Source organism: Ambystoma mexicanum, chromosome 1q (genome assembly GCF_040938575.1).
Source record: "Ambystoma mexicanum isolate Mex_15411 chromosome 1q, UKY_AmexF1_1, whole genome shotgun sequence".
NCBI classification, from domain to species: Eukaryota; Metazoa; Chordata; class Amphibia; order Caudata; family Ambystomatidae; genus Ambystoma; species Ambystoma mexicanum.
This window is the reverse complement of record NC_090922.1, coordinates 47842928-47864178: the sequence shown is the minus strand read 5'-3', so window position 1 is coordinate 47864178 and position 21251 is coordinate 47842928. Positions and strand designations below refer to the sequence as shown.

The following is a 21251-nucleotide window of genomic DNA, read 5'->3' as shown; positions in this document are numbered from 1 at the left end:
AAGGGACTGTATATATGTTTTATAACCAAGTGTTGTGTGAAAGTATTACCGGCTTGATTCATTTTTCTAGAGCGTTTTGGGCCTATAATAGAGTATTTTTGTACGCTTCAGATAGACCCAGGTCTGCTGCAAAACTGAAGCCACGTGACTGCCCAGACATGGTTGGGTGTAGCAGGGTCCCCAGAGTGCGCCAACTGCGGTGAGTGCACCACAGCATGAAGAAGCCTTGCCTCTTGTTGTGCGGATGACGCGGCATATTGTACATTTAATTCCAATACGGCCCTGTGCGCTGCCAATCCATTAGTAATGGCAAGAAATGTGCTTTAAACCTTCCAGAGTGCGCTGTGAACGTAAATGCACACGTCACACGCAAGAGTAAATGGGAGTGTGTAGTGTCTGCCGTTAATACAGGTTTACCTCAAATAAATTAAAGAAAAGGACATACAACTGGGGAACAGCCTTCCCACTTTTCTTCTTCCCAGTACCAGCAGGAGAGTTCTTTGTGAACAGCATATTATGTAGCGACATGCCCTGCAAGTGTATTTCAGCGGATTAATTTACTGTATTCAGAGGCCACACTAACAAACATTGCCTGTTACCACTGCCTACACAGCAACTACTGTGTCTTTGAGTGAGGGGTGCAGGAGACATGGCTCTCCGCAGTGTTCCGCCACCTCCATTCTTTTTACCAGAAATTGTAAACCCACTATATCATGGAAAAGGTGGATAAAATCCTTTGAACATTATGCTAATGTGGTACAAATTACAGTGTGGATAGGAGGAAATAACTACTTTTGCATTGCTGAGGTTCAGCAGGGCAGGAGAAATTTGAAGATTTGCCAGATCTCCCAGAAGAAGAAAGTGCAGATCTAAATGAATATGAGAAATCCGTCAAAATAATGGGGCAGCACTATCAAAAGAAGTTAAGCACCATCCTGGAACGCTATAAATTTGGGAAACGAACTCAAGACGAGAGAGTTTAGAGCAGTATATTACGGCTCTAAAGGAAAATGGCGAAAATGTGTATGTTTAACCAGCAACAAGGTGAGTCTAGGAAACCAGTTAATGTTGAAGTGCAGTAGTAGCAAGGTTAGGGAGACACTTTAGTCTGAGGATGACTCGCTCCTTGACACCATCTTACACATTGCATAAGTCTTCGAACACACAGAACAGTGTGTTAAGAAGTTGGAACCAGGTTGAATAATTCAAGCATAAAGTCTGATACACCTAAGCAGGCTCCCACTCTAATCGCCTCAAATGACTCGATTGCTGCTGTGGGAGGTGAGAATCCCATGGAAAATAAGAAACCGTCAATTGAGAGGCTGTGGGAAGGTTTAACTCTTGAGGAAGAGGTTGTGGTGACAGTAGGAGGTGCTTGGGATGTGACAGTGCATATCACCGAGCAAATGACCGTGAATGCCCTTCTCTAAAGATCATGTGTAGATTGTGCAAAGGCAAAGGACACTCAACGAGTCAGGAAAACTACTGGTTGGATTGGAAGTGATCATAGAGAGTGGGAGCAGGAGGAGAGTATTAATTTAGTAGTCGATGAAGATGATGAAGTCGATAGCGCGAAAGCACCCGTCAGTGTTAATGTGGTACCCACGATGACCATTGACTCGGGTGCCAAGTATACATTGATGCCAGAGAAAACCTGGGTAGGAATGGGACCACAGTATCTTAGTTAGGTTGACATATGTCCAAGGGCATATGGGGGAGCGACCATAGACTTAGGTGGTTCTATGCGACTGAGCTTCAAAAGGAGGATCCAGCTTCCCAGTCAAGGCAGCTCAGTTATGGAACGCCCTACCTCTTGCACTTAGATCCGACCAAAAGTTCAACAACTTCAGAAAGAATACCATAAAATGGCTCACCGAAAATGCAACATAAATGGCACTCTACCTCTCGCACCTCACCTTGTACTCTACCTGACTTGCTATTTTGTTCGCCATTGATTTGACTGTTTGGTGGCGCTCTATCTGCACTTGTACTTGTCTCAACTGTAGAGCCAAAAAGCTGTCTACTCTGTAACTTGCTTGTTCTGTAACTTGTAACTTCTGTAACCAAGCTGTAAACGTCCTTGTCTTTTGCGCCCTGCTACCTCAGGGTCCGGTGCGCATAACAAATAAACAAAGAAACACACACTTCTGGAAAGGTTTGTGTCTCAAGGAAGGGAACTACACCACTCCTAAGTTGGATGGACCTAAATAAATTATCTGTCAAACTTGATCCCAATTCTGAAGATGCAGTGCTTTCAGTCGAAACACGATCAGAGGATGAGTGCAGCACAAGAGATATTTCAGGACAGAGTTGGATGTCTACGAGGGGTTGTTCATCAGATCAGACTAAAAGACAACTGTGTGGCAGTAGCGCAAAGAATGCCGAACATTCCTTTTTCAATGAGAGATGACATTAAATCAGAACCAAAGTAGTTAGTTGAACAGGACATAATTGAGAGCATTGATGCTGCAGAGTGGGTCCCTCCATTCATTGTGGTGCGGAAAAGTTTAGGCAAGATGCGAATCTGTGTGGACATGTGAGAACTGAATAGATTGTGCCGGAAAGACACCCACTGCCAAATATCCAAGATAACCCCACCATGTAGTCTTTCCGACGTTAGATCTCACTTCTGCTTACCAGAAGGTGAAATTGCACAAGAAGTCCAGGCATTTAACTGCTTTCATAACGTCAGAGGGTATGTTTCAGTATAAGGAAGTGCCTTTTGAGCTCATCTCTGCAGCGTCAGTCTTCCAGAGGATAATGCATTGAATATTCTATGGAGTTACGGGAGTTCTTTTCTTCCAGGATGACATACTGGTTTATGTGGGCAGTCTGGAAACTGTCAACAAGAGACTTGGAGGGGTGTTTGAAAAAACTACACAGAGCAGGGATGACGCTCAGTAGGGAAAAATGGCAAAATTAACAGGAGCGAGATTGAATAACTGGGCCATGTTATTTCAAAGGAAGGGATTCGCGCCCAAGAGAAATTTGTCGAACGCTATTGAGGAAATGCCCGCTTCGACAAGCAGAGATCAGTTGAGAGAGTATTATTTGAGATTTATCATCAGCTTTGCCTTTGACACAGTTAATTTGAGGGACCTTCTCATAAGCAAAGGAGGATTTGTGTGGGATGACGCCTGCGGGACAGTTTGCGCTTATAAAAGATTCTTTGGCTAAAGCTACCGCGTTGCAGAATTACAAGAGGAAGCACCACAATCCTAACAGTTGCTAGCAACCTGGAATTGGGGGCTGTAATGACCGATCTGGAAGGTGGTACAGAGAACTGGATAGCATTTGCTTCAAGGTTTTTAAAGGGAGCAGAGAAAAAGTATGCCATCATTGAAAAGGAGGCTCTGGCAGTAAAGTGGGCCACAGAGAAGTTCTGAACTTGTGTGGGGGACAAGTTTTGAGTTTCATACGGATCATAAGCCTTTAGTTGAGATCATCTCCTCGAAGGGGGTGGATAAGGTGTCGGGAAGAATCAGAAGATGGGTCTTCGGCTTCCGGAATATGATTGCACTGTTAAATACAATCCAGGATTGGAGAATCATGCTGCCAAATGTCTCTCAAGAATGTCTGCTAATGTTGAAAAAGATTATGCAGGTGAAGAGGATGAGGTAGTTTGAGTTTGATAACAGTTCAGTTTGTAGGGAAGACTAGGATAGGGAGATGAAGAGTGATGTCAACCTGGGTCAGTTCATGAGTGCAGTGCAAAGAGGAGATCTCAACAAGAATCGGACGGAATCCTGGGGTCTCAGGAGCCTTTGGGAGGTGAAGGATGAGTGATTGATTCAAAATTGACTGTTGTGGAGGGGTGATAAGATCATTCCCCTAGAAGGGGTCAGAAAACGCCTAGTTGATTTGAGCCATGAAGGGCATCACGGCATAGCAAAAATGAAACAAAGAATGTGCAACGACTACTGGTGGCAGGCCTGCGACATGCAAGTTGAAAGTGCAGTTAGGGATTGTATTCTTTGCAAGATAAGTGAAGGTGTGTGAGTGGAAAGTATCCGATGGCGGTAACTGATTTGTCCAACACAGCCGTGGGACAAACTTGGTATGGATGTTTTGGGTCTCATTTGGTGCGATTGAGTACAATCATACTGTTTGGTTGTGTTAGATCTGTTTTAGTGACAAACAGTGTGACCACAGATAGAATGGTGGATTTTCTTGTGGAAATGTGTGGGAGAGAGGGCTATCCTAGAGTGATAGCGACTGATAATGGCACACAGTTCAAAGGAATGGCTTCACTACTGATGTAACATGCCATTGAACACCAAACCAGTGTCACTTTTCAGCCACAGACCAATGGGGCGGTGGAGCACTAACAGGTTTCTGAAGGAAGCAATCAGGTGGGCATGGGTGAATGGACACAATTAGAAAATTGCTGTACAAGGGACCGTGAGCGCACAGGTTTACCCCGCACAGTACCACTGGTGTTTTGCCTTTTGAGCTCAGTAGGGGAAGGAAAGCCAACACAAAGCTTGTGACGTGTGAGAGAGAATACAGAGAGAAGTCAATTGAGGAACAAGGAGATGCATGATCGTGTTGGGAGCGAGAGAAAACAGGGTGGCACTGTGTATTGGGGACACTAAGAATCAAACTGCCTGTCCCTTAGGGTTGGGGCAAGTAAGTGGTCAGATCCTAACAGAGTAAAGCAAGTTTTCAGGTTTGCAGTCAAGAACGAGGACGACAGGGTGTGGAATTTGGAACGTGTGATGAGAGGAGCAGGTACCCCAAAAGTTCTGTTTTAAGTTCCTTGCCCAGCACTCCAGATGGGATGCCGTCCAGTGGGAGGAGAGGATGTGGAGTTTGCGTCCCTTCCTCACAGGATGCTCCTCATGCATAGCTGACTAGTTACAGGAGTGGAAGGAACCGCCTTGGGCCTGCTTATCTTCGAGACTATGTTCAATAAATTCAGATTCCCTTTGTTGTGTTACCGTTGGACAGTTTCTGTGAAGAAGAGGGGATGTGTAGGGTCTAAGCAAAATTATTGTTTATTTCAATGTTTGGACTCATTGTGGAACCATGCCCCACTCGCCACTCCTGAGACTAAGCCTTGACCGCTCTCCACGCTCACATTGATTGGGTTTGGCTAACCTCTCAGAGTGGCTTTGTTCACTAGAACTAGGGTGGCCTCCTGAAATCTGTCCACCAGGCCAGATTTTAGAAATCCATCTTAAGTCACCAAGTATCCTAGCCAGCCTTCACCTTAAGGTGATGTGTGCATATTTAAACATACAAGACAGTCACTAACAGAGATAGTCTCCCAGGACTGATAAGCTTATGGACAGTTCAGTTTACCCATACAAATTAGCACAAAGCAAGAGAAGTAGAGCCCAAGGCTTGAATGACCTCGAAAAAAGCCAGTGTAAAAAAAAAAAAAACAGCAAAAATAAAAGGGCGACTTAAGATGGAGTATAAAAATCAATGCTGGGAGTGGATTTTTGGGGGCCAACCTGTTATGGTGAAAAGGAAGACACTGTAGTCTGGCCAAACCAAATCAAGGTAGGTAGCTGATCGGCAAGGCTTAGACTCAGGAAGGGTGAGAGTGGTCTAGAGCTACAATAAGTCCACACAGAGCAACACAATAGTTCGTTAGACAGGAAAGGACAAAGCTATACAATGATTTATTAGGCCTTTAAAATACACACAAAGCAATGAAACCTCTGGGCAAACACATATATTCATTCAACCTTAGAAGAAAGAAAAGAATATGATTCAATAACCAGTGTAAAACAGGTAAGTAGTAACGGTTAAGTAGATGCATAAAATACAGCAGGAGCAGTTCAGAGCAACACTAAAACAACTCCCTAACACTTAGTAAGTCGAGCACCAAGATGGTTTCGGACCTTGTGCCCTAAAGTCATCAGTTGAAAGTTATATATCAAGGTTTACTATGTGATTGGACTATGCCAGTGATCGCGGTTAGGAAAGATTTCTCTTTTTGAAACTTTCCCTCCATAAATCCGATAGACCTCCAATCTTTGCTCCATTTTTTAACCTGTTCTGACTTTGTAAAGGGAAGTAAAGCTTTCAGCTTCACTTCCCGTTTGCTCATTTGTTATAGGGAAATTGATCAGTCCTTCAGACTATCAAGACAGGGAAACTAAGGTTTCCCTTTTTACCTTTTGTGACTTTTTAACATTGCACATATCATCTTACAATCGGGATACTTTTGTATCACCCTAACTTTAACACTTGGGATTCTTGGTAACTTTTATATGTACCTAAAGACAAGATGGTGGCAGCAGATGAACAAGTTACTTACCAACTGGTAACATTCTTTATAGTGGATGTTCCTCCAACGGATTTCACATCTTTGACATGTAATGTACACAGCTGTGCTGCTTCGGAAATTTTTCGGTGTTAGGCAGAAACCTGTGCAGTTCCCTTGGGGACAGACTGTACGAGGTAGATTTAGCCCCCCCGGCTTTCGGCCCTGGGTTAGCCTGGGACACCCTGGCTAAACTTTTCTGAGCCTAAATAAAACCTTCCTGAACTCCCTGCAAGACTTTTTAAGCCTGTTGTCATTGTGTGATCTTGGGTGCATTTGTGCCCTGCTCTCTCCAAGAGTGGGCCCGGCCTATGGACTTTGGCTCACAAGTAACTTTTGACTTTCCTGCCTTGATTAAGAGTTCCTAAGTATTAGCGTGGTGTATTTTCCTACATTCTGCCTTTTTCCCTCCCTTGTTCGTTAACTTATTGGAGTGCCATCTATAGTTAAGCGGTCACCTCTGTCTGGAAATAAGTGGTGTTAACTAAGACTTGTCTGATAAGGAATAAGGAGTGTACATATAATAATAGTAACTGTGTTTAGAGTGAATTACAATAATAGTGCTGGAGTGTTTCAATAAGTGTGTTTTTAAATAAATAATTATATACCTTGATACCAAAGCTATGGTCAGTGTTTGCTTGTGCTATTGAATCTGAGTGCCTATTGTGTTTACTTTGCATACTGCCTAACTCTTCTTGAGGGAAGTCTGACTGCTCAGCCACAGCTAACAGGTAAACCTGGGTGGTGCAGACTGCTACCAAGCGGGTTTACTGCCAACACCTGTAGTCCTAAATCTTTTGCAGTGGTCCCCAAGGGAACTGCACAGGTTTCTGCCTAACATTCGGCAAAGGGTGTCCTGGTCGAGTCGATGTCCCTAGAAGGCCTCCATCGAGGGTGACGTCATAGGACGTTATAAGTAGCACACACTGCGCCCGTAGCCTCAGTTCATTTTTTTTAACCTGCACAATGTGTGACATACCCGTACACAATGCCTGCTTGACTGCACATAGCCTTGTGAAAACGCAAGCTGCAATAGCTTAGGAAATTCTTCAGAGGAGCAGGCTGGAAGGGTGATGTGGAATACGTTAGAGGAACATCCAGTCGAAAGAACGTTACCCGTTGGTAAGTAACTTGTTCTTCGAATGGATTGTGTCCTCCAACGTATTCCACATCTTTGACACGACTCCCAAAGCAGTATCAGTGATTGGCGGAAGGAGAAGAATTTAGATATACCCAATCAGATGGCAGAATAAAGCACTGCTTTACCAAAGGCCATATCTTGACCATGGAAAGTATCCAGGGAGTAATGCTTGACAAATGTGCGGATGGAAGGCCACGTTGCAGCATCACAAATCTTAACAGGAACTGCCCGTTGCAGGGCTGTGGATGTAGCCACGCCCCTGGTGGAGTGAGCTCGCAAACCCTCAGGAGGGTCCTTGCCAGCCAATCTGTAACATTCAGCAATGGTAAGGATAATACACCTGGACAAGGTCTGTTTGGCAACAGCCTGGCTCAAACGGTGTCCAGTGTACCTCACAAAAAGTTGGTCTCCACTCTGACCCTGGACATCCTAGAAATATAAAAGCTCAAAGCTCTCGTAGGGTCCAACCTATGGAATCTCTCCTCTTCCTTACCAGGAGGAGGAGGAGGATAGAAAGCCGGAAGTACCACCTTCTGGCTCAGATGAAACTCAGACACCACCTTAGGTAGGAAGGACGGACATACCCTCAGTACAACCCTATGCTTGTGGAACAAAGTAAAGGATGGCTTAGACGAAAGTGCCTGCAACTCACTCACTCTGCAAGCAGATGTAACTGCAATCAAGAAAACCGTCTTGAAGGTCAACAGTCTCAAAGGACAAGAGTGCAAAGGTTCAAACGGAGCACCCATCAGGAATTTCAAGACTAAATTCAGATCCCGAACCGGCACCTGAAATGGGGACGGCGGGAACACATTTGTGAGCCCTTTTAGAAACTGGGTAATCAAAAGAATCTTAAAATAAGAACATTCTTCAGACAAGCAATTGAAAATAGATATCGCTGCCAGGTAACCTTTAATGGTACCCACTTGAAGACCCTTGTAGTCCAAAGAAAGCAAGAAAGAAAGAACCATCGGAATGGAACACTGAAAAGGATCGACATTGTGTCCTCTGCACCAGTCGCAAAACTTACGTCAGCTGCAAAGGGATTTGGATGCACAATTTTCAGACTTAAGTGAAAGTCCAAAACTACCTTCGGTAGGAAGGAGGGACTCAACCTCAACACAACACTGTCCATGTGGAATATAGTAAAGGGTGGCTTGGAAGAAAGTGGCTGCAACTCACTCACTCTACGTGCAGATGTAAGAGCAACCAATAGTATTGTCTTAAAGGTTAACAACCTCAGCGGACATGTGTGCAAGGGTTCAAATGGTTCACACATTAGGAATTTCAACACCAGGGTGAGTGGTCCCAAACCATAACCTGAAAAGCAGAAGGTGGGAACACATTTGTGTGCCCTTTTAGAAATTGAGTCCCCAGTAGGATTTTGAAATAGGAGCATTCCTCAGAGGAGCGCTTAAAGATGGAAAGCGCTGCCAGGTGACCCTTTAATGGTTCCAACCTGAAGACCTTTGTGTGCTAATGAAAGCAGAAAGGATTGACCATCGAACATTGAAAAGGATCAACATTCTTTTCCCTGCACCAGGTGCAAAACGTATTCCAACGGCAAAGGTACAGAGACTCTGTTGCTGGCCTTCTGGCCGAAAGCAACAGCTCCATCCCGTCATCTGGGAGGTCCCAATCCTTGTATCTCAACCTTTCAGAAACAAAGCGTGAAGGTTAAGTGTAGATCTGTGGATGGAGAACCCGACCCTCCTCTTGCGAGAGAAGATCCTCTCTTTCGGGAAGACGGCGTAGAGGACAGATGGACATTTCCAGAAGTTCCGGGTACCACGCTCTCCTAGCCCAATCCGGATCATGTGGGACTCAAACCTCCTTTGAACCTGAGGAATGACGGGGACCGGAGGAAACGCGTACAGAAGTGGAAACGACCAATCCACTACGAACGCGTCCCCTAAAGCTCCTCTCAGAGGAAATTTCCATGAGCAATATATCTCGCACTTTTGGTTGTTACCGGTCACAAACAGATCCACTTAAGGGGTTCCCCCAAAGTGCGAAGATCTCCTGGAGGACTTCCTGAGCTAGCTCCCACTCGTGGGAGACACTGCTCTGCCTGATCAGAGCGTCCGCCGCCGGGTTCTCCTCTCCGGCCAGATGAACTGCTGAGAGTGCGATTCCTTGCTGTATCACCTAGAACCAGAGCTGTATCACCTCTCTGCACAGCGGAAGTGACCCTACACCTCCCTTTTTGTTGAGGTAATGCATGGCCACTGTGTTATCCGTCATGATCAGGACACTTCCCTCGCACAAATGGCGGAAAAGCATTGAGGGCTAGCCCGATGGCCCTCAGCTCCAAAAGATTTATGTGGAGTTTGGACTCCGACAGAGACCAAAGACCGCTGATGGTCAGCTCGTTGGCGTGAGCTCCCCATCCTGTGAGGGAAACATCCGTCACTACCGTCACCTCCGGCCACGGTGGTTGCCAAAAAGGCTCTCCCTTCATCAGATTCCCTTCCCTGGCCCACCACAGAAGATCCAGTGAGACCATCAGTGGAATCTGAAGGAGATCCGACATCTTGCCTGAGAATTGCGACCACTGCCTCTTCAGACCCCATTGAAGGGATCTTATCCTCAGTCTGGCCTCTAAAACCAGAAAAATGCAGGATGCCATGAGGCCGGGCAACCTTAAGAATTCAAAAGCCAGGAGACTGGGCATCTTGAAATTTGTTGACCATCTGGACAATGTGATGAGCCCTCACCTTGGGTGGCGAGCAATCCCCCCCCCAAGCTGTCATATGCGACTTCTTGAAATTGAGTGAGAAGCCCAGCTTGTGAAGGGAGTGGCAGGTGAGGATGAGATGATGCAAGGCTTGTTCAGGAGAAGGCGCTCAGATCAGCCAGTCTTTCAGGTAGGGGTAGACGTGAAACCACCCTCTCATGAGGTACGCTGCCACCACCTCCACCATGAGCTTGCTAAAGGCCCTCGGGCGGAGGTCAACCCAAATGACAGGAGCCGTAACTGAAAGTGCGAGTTGCCAACCGCAAACCTCAGGTATTTTCTGTGCTTTGGATGGATCGGCACATGAAAATAAGCATTCTGTAGGTCCAATGACACCAACCAATCCTGAGGTCAAAGGGCCTGAAGGACCCGAGAAAGAGTGACCATCTTGAACTTGTCCTTCCTGGGGAACTTGTTCAAGCAACGCAAGTCCAAGATGGGTCTCAGTCCTCCGTCTTTCTAGGGAATCAAAAAATATGGGAAATACCAGCCCTTGTTCCGCTCCGCCACAGGCACTAATTCTATAGCGCCTTTCTCCAGCAGGGTCAAGATTTCCTGCACAAGGAGTGCATCCAGAATCTGCAAAGAGTGATTCCCTGGTGGATTGTCTTGAGGCCGACTCCGGAAGGCTAGGCAGTAGCCGTGGGCTATTGTTTCCAGAACTCACGCATCTGAAGTAATGGCTCTGCCCCCAACCGGCGAACAATGAGGCCTGGCCTCATAGCTGTTTTGGAGCGGCTGCAGCAGCGCCTGAAGGCAAAGAGGCAGCTGGTTGAGGGGCTTTGGCACCTCTTCGCCGTCCACCACAAGGAAAGTTTACGGTGGCCCTTTTGACTGGCCGCTCCTCTCACTCTATCAAAAGAGGAGTAGTAACGAAAGGAACCACCCCTTCACTGCTGTCCCCTAGGACAAAAAGGCAGAGGTTGACGCACAGCTGTGCCCAAACATTTAGCAGCTGCTTTGGAGGTCTGCAACCCATAAAGACTCTCGTCAGCCTTGCTGCCAAACAAATGAGAACCGTCAAAGGGCATGTTGAGAAGACGGGCCTGCACATCCGGTGCAAACCCTGACTTCCACAACCACGCAAACCTGCGTATCACGGTGCTTGCAGCCATGGACCGGCTGACACTATCAGCAGTGTCAAACCCAGACTGAAGGGATTCACACATGGCATCCTGGCCATCCTGCACAATAGCAAGAAACCCATCCCTTTCTTCCCCTTTGCTCAGCCGCCAGAGAAACAATTCCACAGAGTGTGCAATGATTTGGCTAAGGCACAGGTGGAGTTGGCCTATTTTAGTGCCATACTCCCAGCCAAAAATAGACAACTTCTTTAGGGAAGCCAACCCTAGTAAAGATGCCAAGTAACGCTTTTGCAACTGACTTGGCAGTTACAGTTTTTAATGGGATGGCCTCAGGATACCTGGTAGCATGGTCGACCAGCACCAGGATAAACCTATTGCCTGAGGATGTTTTCAGGTCAAGGGGACCAACGATGTCGATCCCTACCCTTTCTAATGGTATTCCCACAAATGGGAGTGGTACCAATGGAGCATGGATTGTTGAGCCACTCTTACCAGATAACTGGCAGGAGGCACAACTCCTGCAGTGACTTTCTCCTTGCACTGCCATCTTGGGCCAGTAGAAGTGCATGGATAACCTTCGCTTGGTCCTCTTAATACCAAGGTGACCAGCAAGGGGCACTTCATGCGCCAGCTGCAGGAGGAAGGGTCTCTTACAGCAAGGGGAACCACCAACCTCCTATGGTCTCCTTCCGTAAACTCTGTGGGCTCACTGTACAGGAGTCCACCTTCCCAATAAATCCGATGCTTCCCAGGAGGTTCACCCTTAAGCTGGGAGCAGGCCTGTCTCCTTAGGCCTTCCAGAGATGGGCACTCACGTTGGCCTCTACTGAATTCTTCCCTGTCAGGACCACCTTCTACTAACAAGTCTTTTAGTTCAGGATGGTCATTGGGGTCAAATACTTCAGGTATCGCCGCCTCCTCGTCAGGTCCGGGCGATTGACCAACTTCCTCCACCGCAGTGGAAGGAGAGTTCGGGGGAATATTTTCTTTCCCTCGTTTTGGTTTCTTTACTCCTTTAGCCTTGGGTTTCTCCTTTGGCTGGGGCAGTGCATTGGTCCTGGCCAATGCTGCCCGTGTTTGAGACCGTGTGCAGGGTCTGTCAGCAGTGTCTCCTATGAGCCCCAAAGCTCTGAGATCGTTGCCCAACAAGACCTTTCCTGGGATGTTTCTCTGAATGCTCACTGGAATCCTGACTGCTGTACCATTTAAAGTAAGATTTACAGGTATTACTGGAAACATGCGACGTGGGCCGTCAGCCAACTTAGTGGGCATCAGAGTAGCTCTGGCAACTTCCTCTGAGTCTACCAAGGTAGAATCCACTACAGTTCGACTGCACCTACTATCCCTAAGAGCTGGAGTATCTACTCCATTGATCAGCACACTGTCTTTAAAGTAGTGCTTGGTATTATCTGGAATCCTAGCATAAGCCTATGCGACTTTAGGCTCCCAGGAACCCAGGGAAACTAAAACTACCTCAGCTTCTATCCCACTGGGGAAGGAGTCTGAGGAGAAGGATGCTCCTGTAATCTCTTCTTCCTTGTAGGAGAAGGCCAGATTACCGGAGTGGACCCCCTAAGGTTTAACCTTACACCGGGGATCCCCCTTCACGTGGTCAGTTGCTCCACAAGCAAAACAAGATCCATTGGGTCTTTTTACATAGGGAGGCTTACCATAACCAGAGTTCTGTTTCGGAAGCTGACCTCCACTACCCTGTGAGTTCTCTTGTGTCTTACCCTTATTTTTCTTTTTGTGGCCCTTTTGAGAAGAAGATTTATCAGATTCTCCACCCTCCTTATCTTTGGACTTGTTCCCTTCCTCCTGCTTACCAGGATGAGTTTTGTCCTTATGGGACACTCGATGTGACACCCATAAATCTGCTGCAATGGCAAGCTTCTTAGGATCTATCTCGTTTGAATCTGCCAAATGCTGCTTAAACTCAGGGGAAGAAGATTCAAAAATATGTTCCAGCATGACAAGACTTATCATACCTTCAAAGGTAGAAACCTTATAAGCTTCGACCCAGCCAGTCAGGTTTTTTAAGGATTCGGTTACATAAGATACCCAAGTACCACCTTCTTTTTTCTTATACTCTCGGAATTGTTTTAAATATTGGGCAGGAGTCTTTCCAAACTTTAAAATGAGAGTTTGCTTCAACATTGCAAAATCTGCTCGCTCAGCCTTCGACATTTCCATAATGGCACTGCAGCCAGAATGGGGCAGTTTGCTGAGTAACCAGGCAATTTTATCAGCATTGTCAACTTGTTGAACCTCACATGCATACTCAAACGTATTCAGCCAGTCCACAATGCCATTCTTTTCCTCATACACACAGAGCAGATCTTTTGGAAACCTGGGATGAGAGGAGGCCCCAGACCCATGTTCAGTACCCTTGGATCCATTTGCAACCTGAGGCTTGGCCAGTTCCAGCTGGTGATCCCCGTCTTTCTGTTTTTCTGCCTGTTCGATTTTTAGTTTGGCCATACTGTAATCAAGCTCCTTCTGCCTAAACAGCAGCTCTTGCTTCTTGAATTCAAGCATGGCCTCCCCATCGACACTGGCAGAAGAAACATTAGACATCTCATCCTCTCTGTCCTCATGGTCGCGGTGGACCAGTGCAGCGGCAGAACTGTCAGTTCTACCAGTGAGAGCAGCCCCACCTCCTTCTGCACTGTCCTCGGAAGCTATAACGTCAAGCTGAGCTTATTGCCACGCCACAATTCTATGGATCATATCCAATTTGGTGCCTTGAGAGGACACATCTCTCTCCGCACACATCTTTTTCAATGTTTTGGATTTAGAAGCATTTAAAGTTAACAAGGTATTTGTTTCCATACTGTTAGATAGGACTATGGCCTTTTAAAAGTTATACTACGACAATTCACTACGTGTCCTGGTAGGAATAACTTGAAATGCCTTCGCTCGTGCGCAACACTGGATACCTTCAGTCGTATCCCACGGCTGCCACCAATTTGTTAAAATGGATTTCTGAACTCTGTCCTGGAGGGGCAGAGGTTCAGAAGGCCAGCCTAGTTTCTTGGAACAGGGTAACCTCTGGACAAGCCAGACCAATCAGGGTAGCGATGGCGGCGGTCAAGACTAGGTCTCAAGAGCGGTGAGGGTGACTGAAAGCCCGCAATGAGCACACAAAGCAAGGACGCTTACAAATGACTCCAAGCAGGTGTTATATTAAAAATATAGACACATTTATTACAAGGCCTTTGTAACATTGACCATAGTAAAGAATCACGGTAAAACTCAAGTAAACCAACACATCACAATCAAATACAATATATATACAATTACCAAAGGGTCTAAAGAGTTCGAAGCACGAAATATGCAGTCCACCTAAATGGGGAGGAAAACAGGCAGTGCAAGTAATCGTTAGACCCAGTTCGCCTTCAGAGGCCACCTAACTAGAAGGAAGTCCGAGCCCTACGAAGAGTGGATCCTTGTGCTCAAAAGTACCTGCACACGCTGGTGCCAACGGGCCAAGGGGAGTTTCTTCAAGGAAATCAGGCAGTTCAGAGCGATGAACAAAGGAGGGCGAACAGATCTCTGCTACTCAAGCGCGGCCTCCACTTGCGGGCAGAAGCAGAGCGTGAGTGCGAAAAAAGGCGTGCTGTTTAACACAGCGAGGAAAAGCTACAGGCTACTGCAGGAGGGCGACCGGTTCCTAGCGTTGCTACTCACCGGTCCCTGATGCAGGCAGACCCAGGCTTCTCCACGTCAGTTTCAGTGCTGGCAGGTTCAGATACGGGCAGGGGACGTCTGGGCGTCGTGTAGATTCCGGGGCAGCATAAGTTATAGCTGAGGATGTCCCAAACGCAGTGAACGCGCACAGATTGTTACCACAGCAGGGCAACAAAGCGGCTGTGTGCATTTCAGCCCAATGTACACTTCTCACTTCAGACTTGGGAATGCCAAGTGTACGAATTGTGTGAGAGTGTCAAGGACTTGGAATACAGCAGCAACCCGACGGCGCCGACAGAGCAAGACTCCTGGGTAAGCTGGTCAGTCCACTGGATGGCCCAGAGACGCTTCCGAAGGCTTACGTGCAGGAGATGATGAAGATGCCGAGAATAGTTGTTCCCACTATTCCAAAGGGTCGAAGTACCAGTACAGGCCTTCTCATTCGATCAGAGGCAGAATGGTTTCACAGGGCGACAGCAGTGCAGAGGAGCAGTCCTTCAGCGGGTCACCAGCGATTCCTCAGTTCAGCCTCTTAGTTGCTGGATAGTTGGCTCCTGTATCCGTCGTTCTTGAGAACTCAGGAGATCGACATGGTAGTGGTGTTTCCAGCCTCCTCTTATCCAGAGTTCCCTTCGCGCCAAAACGGAGAGGACCAAATGGGAGATCTGCTCACAAAACACTCACACCATACGTGCACCTATCACAGAGGTCACAGGCATTCAAGACACACTAGACTCTCTGGGACCCAGGATGTGTATTGGGAACAGATATCCCAGCCCACATCCTGGAGGCTCAACAGGCCTAGAAGCCCGCAAAAGCATCTGTGTCTTGCGGGAAAGTACATGCCCAAATAAAGACCTGGGACCTCGACCTGGGGAAGGTGAAGGGGCAAGAAGGTCAATGGACAGGACAAAGAACCTTGTGGCATGGCCATTTTGGAAGCCAGGCCACCCATTTTGGCCAAATGCGAGAAGCAAAAGGGAGTTCAACACACAAAGAAACGATCGCTGCCACCAGTCCCGTCCGTGACATACTTGCACAGTTTGTTATAAATCCATCGAGAGTTACTAGGGCCTGTAGAATGGCTAGAGACCCAAGAGTGCGGTAATGTAAGTTACGGTGCACTCTTGTGCCATGTTGCGCGAAAGCTGCAACATGAGACAAGAACTACGGAAAACAACGTTTCCCAGTACTGACTGTCTTAAGGGCATGTCAGTTTCCCCGTAAGAATGGAGCGAAAGCCCAGAGGAGTGCGGCGGAAGGCTGCACTTCTCTGGCAAAATCTAGATCAGGGTGTAAAACAACAGCAAAAAGTTTGGGGGTTGCCACATGGAAGGAAAATTACCTACAATATGAAATCTTTCCTAACCGTCCCTATCAGGAGGGATGGTGGAGTACGCTGCCTGCCTCGAGGTGGCCGTGGCTGCCTGAACCACCAAACTCTCAGGAGTGGGGTGTGTGGATAGGTAGCTGGGGACGCTACTGGATGGGTGCTATTTCTTAGTCAGCGACTTGTTGACTGCTGGAAGAGACTCCGAGGTGTTCCAAGTAGCAGCCACCCTTTTCGGTAACTCCATGTGAAAAGGCAACACTCCGTAACTCTCGACATCAACCTCCTATAGGAGGATTCAGCATGAGCCCCAGGCTCTGGCCTACCAAACTCCATTTCAGGAGATCTGTCCAGGTCACTGGCATCATGTAGAGACTGACGCAGATCCTGCATTCGACTGTCCTCAGAAAAGACAATGTCAAGAACCTCAGGTGTTTCACCAGGAACATCAAAAGGCTCCAACTCCACATCAGACCTCTCCTCATCCTCATATATGTTCTGTAGAGAATGAAAGAACTCCTTCCTAGGTACAGGAGCAGACCTGGATTCAAGAATAGGCTTCACAGGGCCTTTTCCGGAGGAGCCACAGCCACAGGGGCCTCCCCTGGCAAATTTTGGCCTATAGGCCCGATGGCGTTGAGGGCACTGACAGCTTTGGCATCGACGAGGGCGCTGAAGGCTCCGAGTGCAAAGCTTCGACAGCCGCACTCGATGGACACGGCGCTGACTGTGTCAACGCCTTCCCTGACACCTCCCAGACTTCGACGATTTTGTTGGTGACGAAGACCACGACCTGGAACGTCTCTGGCAATCTACCAGAGCCTTGTCCGAACGGGACTGCAACGGTTCCCAATGCTCATCGTGCCGACTGCCCGGGCTTGAGGGCACGCAAGCATCAGACCGAGACCATTCCCTGCCGGCTTCAACCGAAGGCACGGACAGAACAGTGCCACGAGATTGAAAAATCTCCATCATTTTCTCCCTAAATCGCCCCAACGCCATCGACGCAGGACGCCCTATGCCAAAAATATCCGAAGCAGCACGGTTATGGACATTGCATGTCAAAGATGTGGAATACATTGGTGGACACAATACATTCAAAACAAATTTACTATGCTTGTATTATATTTACAGTGCACATTCGTGTTTACCATGTATGGCTACTAAATGTGGTTTATACCCAAATGCTTTGCGTTTACTTACCAAATTCCCCCCCCCCCCCCTCATCCCCCCTCACCCCTTGACTCAGAATTTTACAGATCACTTGATGGGTCGGTTTTCCCTTTGTTGGTTCCAATGAGAGGTGCCCAGGAACTGCTGGTGCAAGGATTCTTCCAGTCAGGTCCAGATGCAAGATGCAACCGCTGGCAATGAAGGATTCACCGATATAGGCCTCTTCAGGACACTTCACAAGACAGGGGAAGGAGATTTCCAGCGATGGCCACAGTACACAGACTGTGGCAAGCATCCATCCAGTCTCGGTTGAAGCTTCTCTAGGACAGAAGCTCTTGAAGCTGGGAAGCTGACATTCGCAGACAAGGCGACTTCTACCACAAGCTGTCAACTGCCGAAGTTCTGGGTGCAACCATGGAACGGTGACACTTCTGGCAAGGTAGCCCATGAGAGCTGGTAAGCCCACTGGGGTTTTGGGGGGGGGGGGAGGGGGGTTCAGGGACATTTCTAAAGGCTCAGGATGGCTAGATCATCGAGAAGGCAACCCAACTAGTTGGTCCCACTAGTCCAAGGGCTTAAGCACCCCTCAGGATCTTCGGGGATCAGGGAGTCAAACAGTGCTTCACCAGGCCAGACATAGGAAGGGACGCCAGACTTCTCCAGCAGTCTTTTTCAGATCTTCAGTCGGCTGTTCGTATGTGAGGGATTCTTGGCTCCAAGGGCGATCAGAAAAAACTGCTGCAGGCGTCCTCTCCTTATCCAAAATCCAGCATGGAAGCAAATCCAAGCCCACCAAGGGTAAGGATCTGCACAATTCAAACAGCCAGTAGTTGTCCAATCAGGGATAACTATTATTGGTTTCATCCATGCCCAACACCTAGACTCTCTGGCTTAAGGTGGTGGCCATCTTTCTTTTATGCCCCCTCTCAGGAGAGTTCCTGCGTAAGCAAATGGAGCCAGACAAGGCAAAGCATATTAATGTAAACTAGAAACCAGATTACAAAAAGCAAAGAAATATTCAATTTTACATAACTATAATTTAATATACAATCGGTCTCTGGTCATACACCAAGTGCTCCTTCGACTTTACAGTTTCTCAATCGCTGCCAAATATTGCACCTCAATTCCACACATTATGGAGTTCCAAGATTTAACATAAATCTTAAACCTCCTTTTCCATAATAATTTCTTACCTTTGGTCTATAGAAAATAGCAGGCACAGACAGCATAGATACGATAATGAGAATCTCAGAGCTGCAGCCCATGTCGCAAGACACAATCAGCATCTTGGAGAGGGCAGGGTCCAGGGGAAACTCTACCATCAGCCGCCCTGTTGCAGTTAGACTGCCTAGAAGAGAAAAGAAAACAACACAAATGGTATTTTTGCGGAGTAATACATCAAGAAAGGCCACAAACCGAGCATGCAAGCAACTGCCAGGTCTAAAGTCATGTAATAAAGCACACCGATCTTTCGGAAACGTCAACATTCTCAACTCTAATACTTGAATATTCCCTCCAAACTCACCACCACAAACACTATACCAATGGATTTCAAACAAAGTGTTCTAACATGCTCTCTCTCATACCCATCTACACCAGTTTATTTGGGTATTGCTTTCCAAGTGAGCATCAATTTCCCAACGATAGTCGTCAAATAAACGGGTTGATTAAATGGATACAGAGTTGTTTAGCAGAGTTTTAAAAAAAAAACCAGGCTTCTAGCACCTTGGCTACAGAGCATTCAGCACACTTAATCTCCAGACAGGTTTTCGTAACCCCTGTTTTCTATAGCCACAGCAGAGGTCAGGCATTTCGGTAATTCAGACATTAATATACCTGTGTTGTCCATCGCTCCTAAGATCCATAGCTGATACATGGAATTCAACATGTTATCTTCAGGCGGAGGATCCATGAAGTGGAATTGCAGCAAATCCTGGACACCTAAAGACTTTAGTAGGAGCACTACATTGGCAAGATTGGTGCGCTGGATCTCTGGTACAGTGGTGGTCAGCAGCTCATTTTTGTAGGCGCTCTGAGTGTACAGTCTGTTGAGAAGTTGAGAACAGGTTTTTAGAGAAGAGTTTGCACTCCAACTGGGAGACTTTAATATATTCTACTGTGACTCACTGTAGGAAGAACAAGTTACTAGTCAGTAATAATATTTCTACAGATTAACCTAATCTATTAGGTTACAATTGGTTTTGAACTTTTAGGCCTCAACACAGCCTTACTGTAATAAAACCATGCTTAATGTGTTTGTGATCCACAAAATGAACCTATAGTCAACACCCCCTCCAATTTAGTCCATGTGCTTTGTATAAGGTACACAATGATCATTTTAAATATTCTTTCTATACTATAACTTGACACTTAACTCGAATCAAATTTAAAGCAATTCTTTTAGAAGTATTTCACAGCTAAGCCACCTTATTTGTAAACAGTTTACGTCAATGTGCTGTATTCTATATACCCCCATTTGCATGCTTGACAAGATTTGTTCTTTTCTTTTGCAGCTTATTCAAAGCAAGGTGGTCAGAATGGAACACAATCTGCAGAAATACTGTTAGAGGCAAGTAATATTTTCCTTCTTCAGCCTAGAATCGGTTTTTGATTCAGATGCTGTGCAAAGATGCTAAGAATATGCGGAATACAACAAACCACCTAGCATTCAGGAAACTCCTCAAATCATGGCTCTTCAAAGCGTAACCACAGCGGAGACGCACCAGAATGCCCAGACATTATAACAATGACGAAAATAACTCCAACCTCGACCACTCTCAAATTGGACAAACACTCAAACCAAATAACCAACCACTCGACAAAGCATAAGACATCATGGAAAACAGCCACAAAGGAAGGCTGCAGAGACTGACCACATACCTAGACCCAGACGAAAGTCCCAAGTAACTCTCCCACTCGTACGTACCGGACGAACATATCCAGACCGGCAGACGCATCTGGATAGACGTTGGCCTGCGTCGCATCTGGATAGGATCGATTGAAGGACAACATGCCCACGCCCAGAAAACGTGAATGCTAACATGCGCCACACCTAGAATTGTGAACACCGGCCTGCGTGGCGCTCAGATGGAGTTGTGAATGTTAGCATGCCCACACATGGACGGGTCTCTAGACACTAGCCTGCACCGCATCTGGATGGGGGTGTGAGGGTTGGTATGACCACACCTGGATGGAGTCCTAATCATTGGCCGGCGCCAGGTCTAGATGGGAATATGAAGGGCCAACAGGTGTCACACTCAGACAGAACTACGAATGTTAGCATGTTAAAGGTCAGGTAACCCACTAACCAATAGAAGCTCAAACTCTGCATACTTATCTAACTCAAAAACTCACACAACCATCTCTCGCACAACAAGCCGCACGCACTTCGCAACACCACATAAGCCGGAACAACAGCACACGCGGACTGACTCCGATCCGATAGGACTGACTCCGATCCGATACCCGCACCAAAGCTTAGCACCCGGTGTATACTGAGTTGAAGCTGCCAACAGAACACCACTCCTCTCACTATCCTACTCCCTTCTTCACCTTACTAACCCATCCTACCTTTATCGTTTACAGATCCGCCTGAGCGCCTGGGGACCAATTCCGTTGGTGACGGTGCGCGGTACAAATACCTTTAACGTTGAACAAATACCTTTAGCATTTAACATTCAAAGATGAGCGAGCAGCGAGTTTCTCTCCTGAAGGAGGATATGATGTAGGGAAAAAAAATTAAAATAGCCCGTCAAATGCGAGCCTGCTGCTTTGTGTAATGGTTGGTGAATGTGTGAACTGAGCTCCATGTACCTGCT

The 21251-nt window shown here is 46.9% G+C and overlaps 1 protein-coding gene across 1 annotated transcript in view; it reads right to left on the bottom strand.

Moving 5' to 3' along the window:
- DHX38 (DEAH-box helicase 38) overlaps positions 1-21251 on the bottom strand; it is a 2105687-nt gene that overhangs the window by 640085 nt on the left and 1444351 nt on the right. The window contains exons 20-21 of the mRNA XM_069635507.1: positions 19270-19478; positions 18627-18781 (exon numbers count right to left, since the gene is read on the bottom strand). Of these exons, the coding sequence (XP_069491608.1) occupies positions 18627-18781; positions 19270-19478 (364 nt within the window). The remainder of the gene's footprint in view (positions 1-18626; positions 18782-19269; positions 19479-21251) is intronic.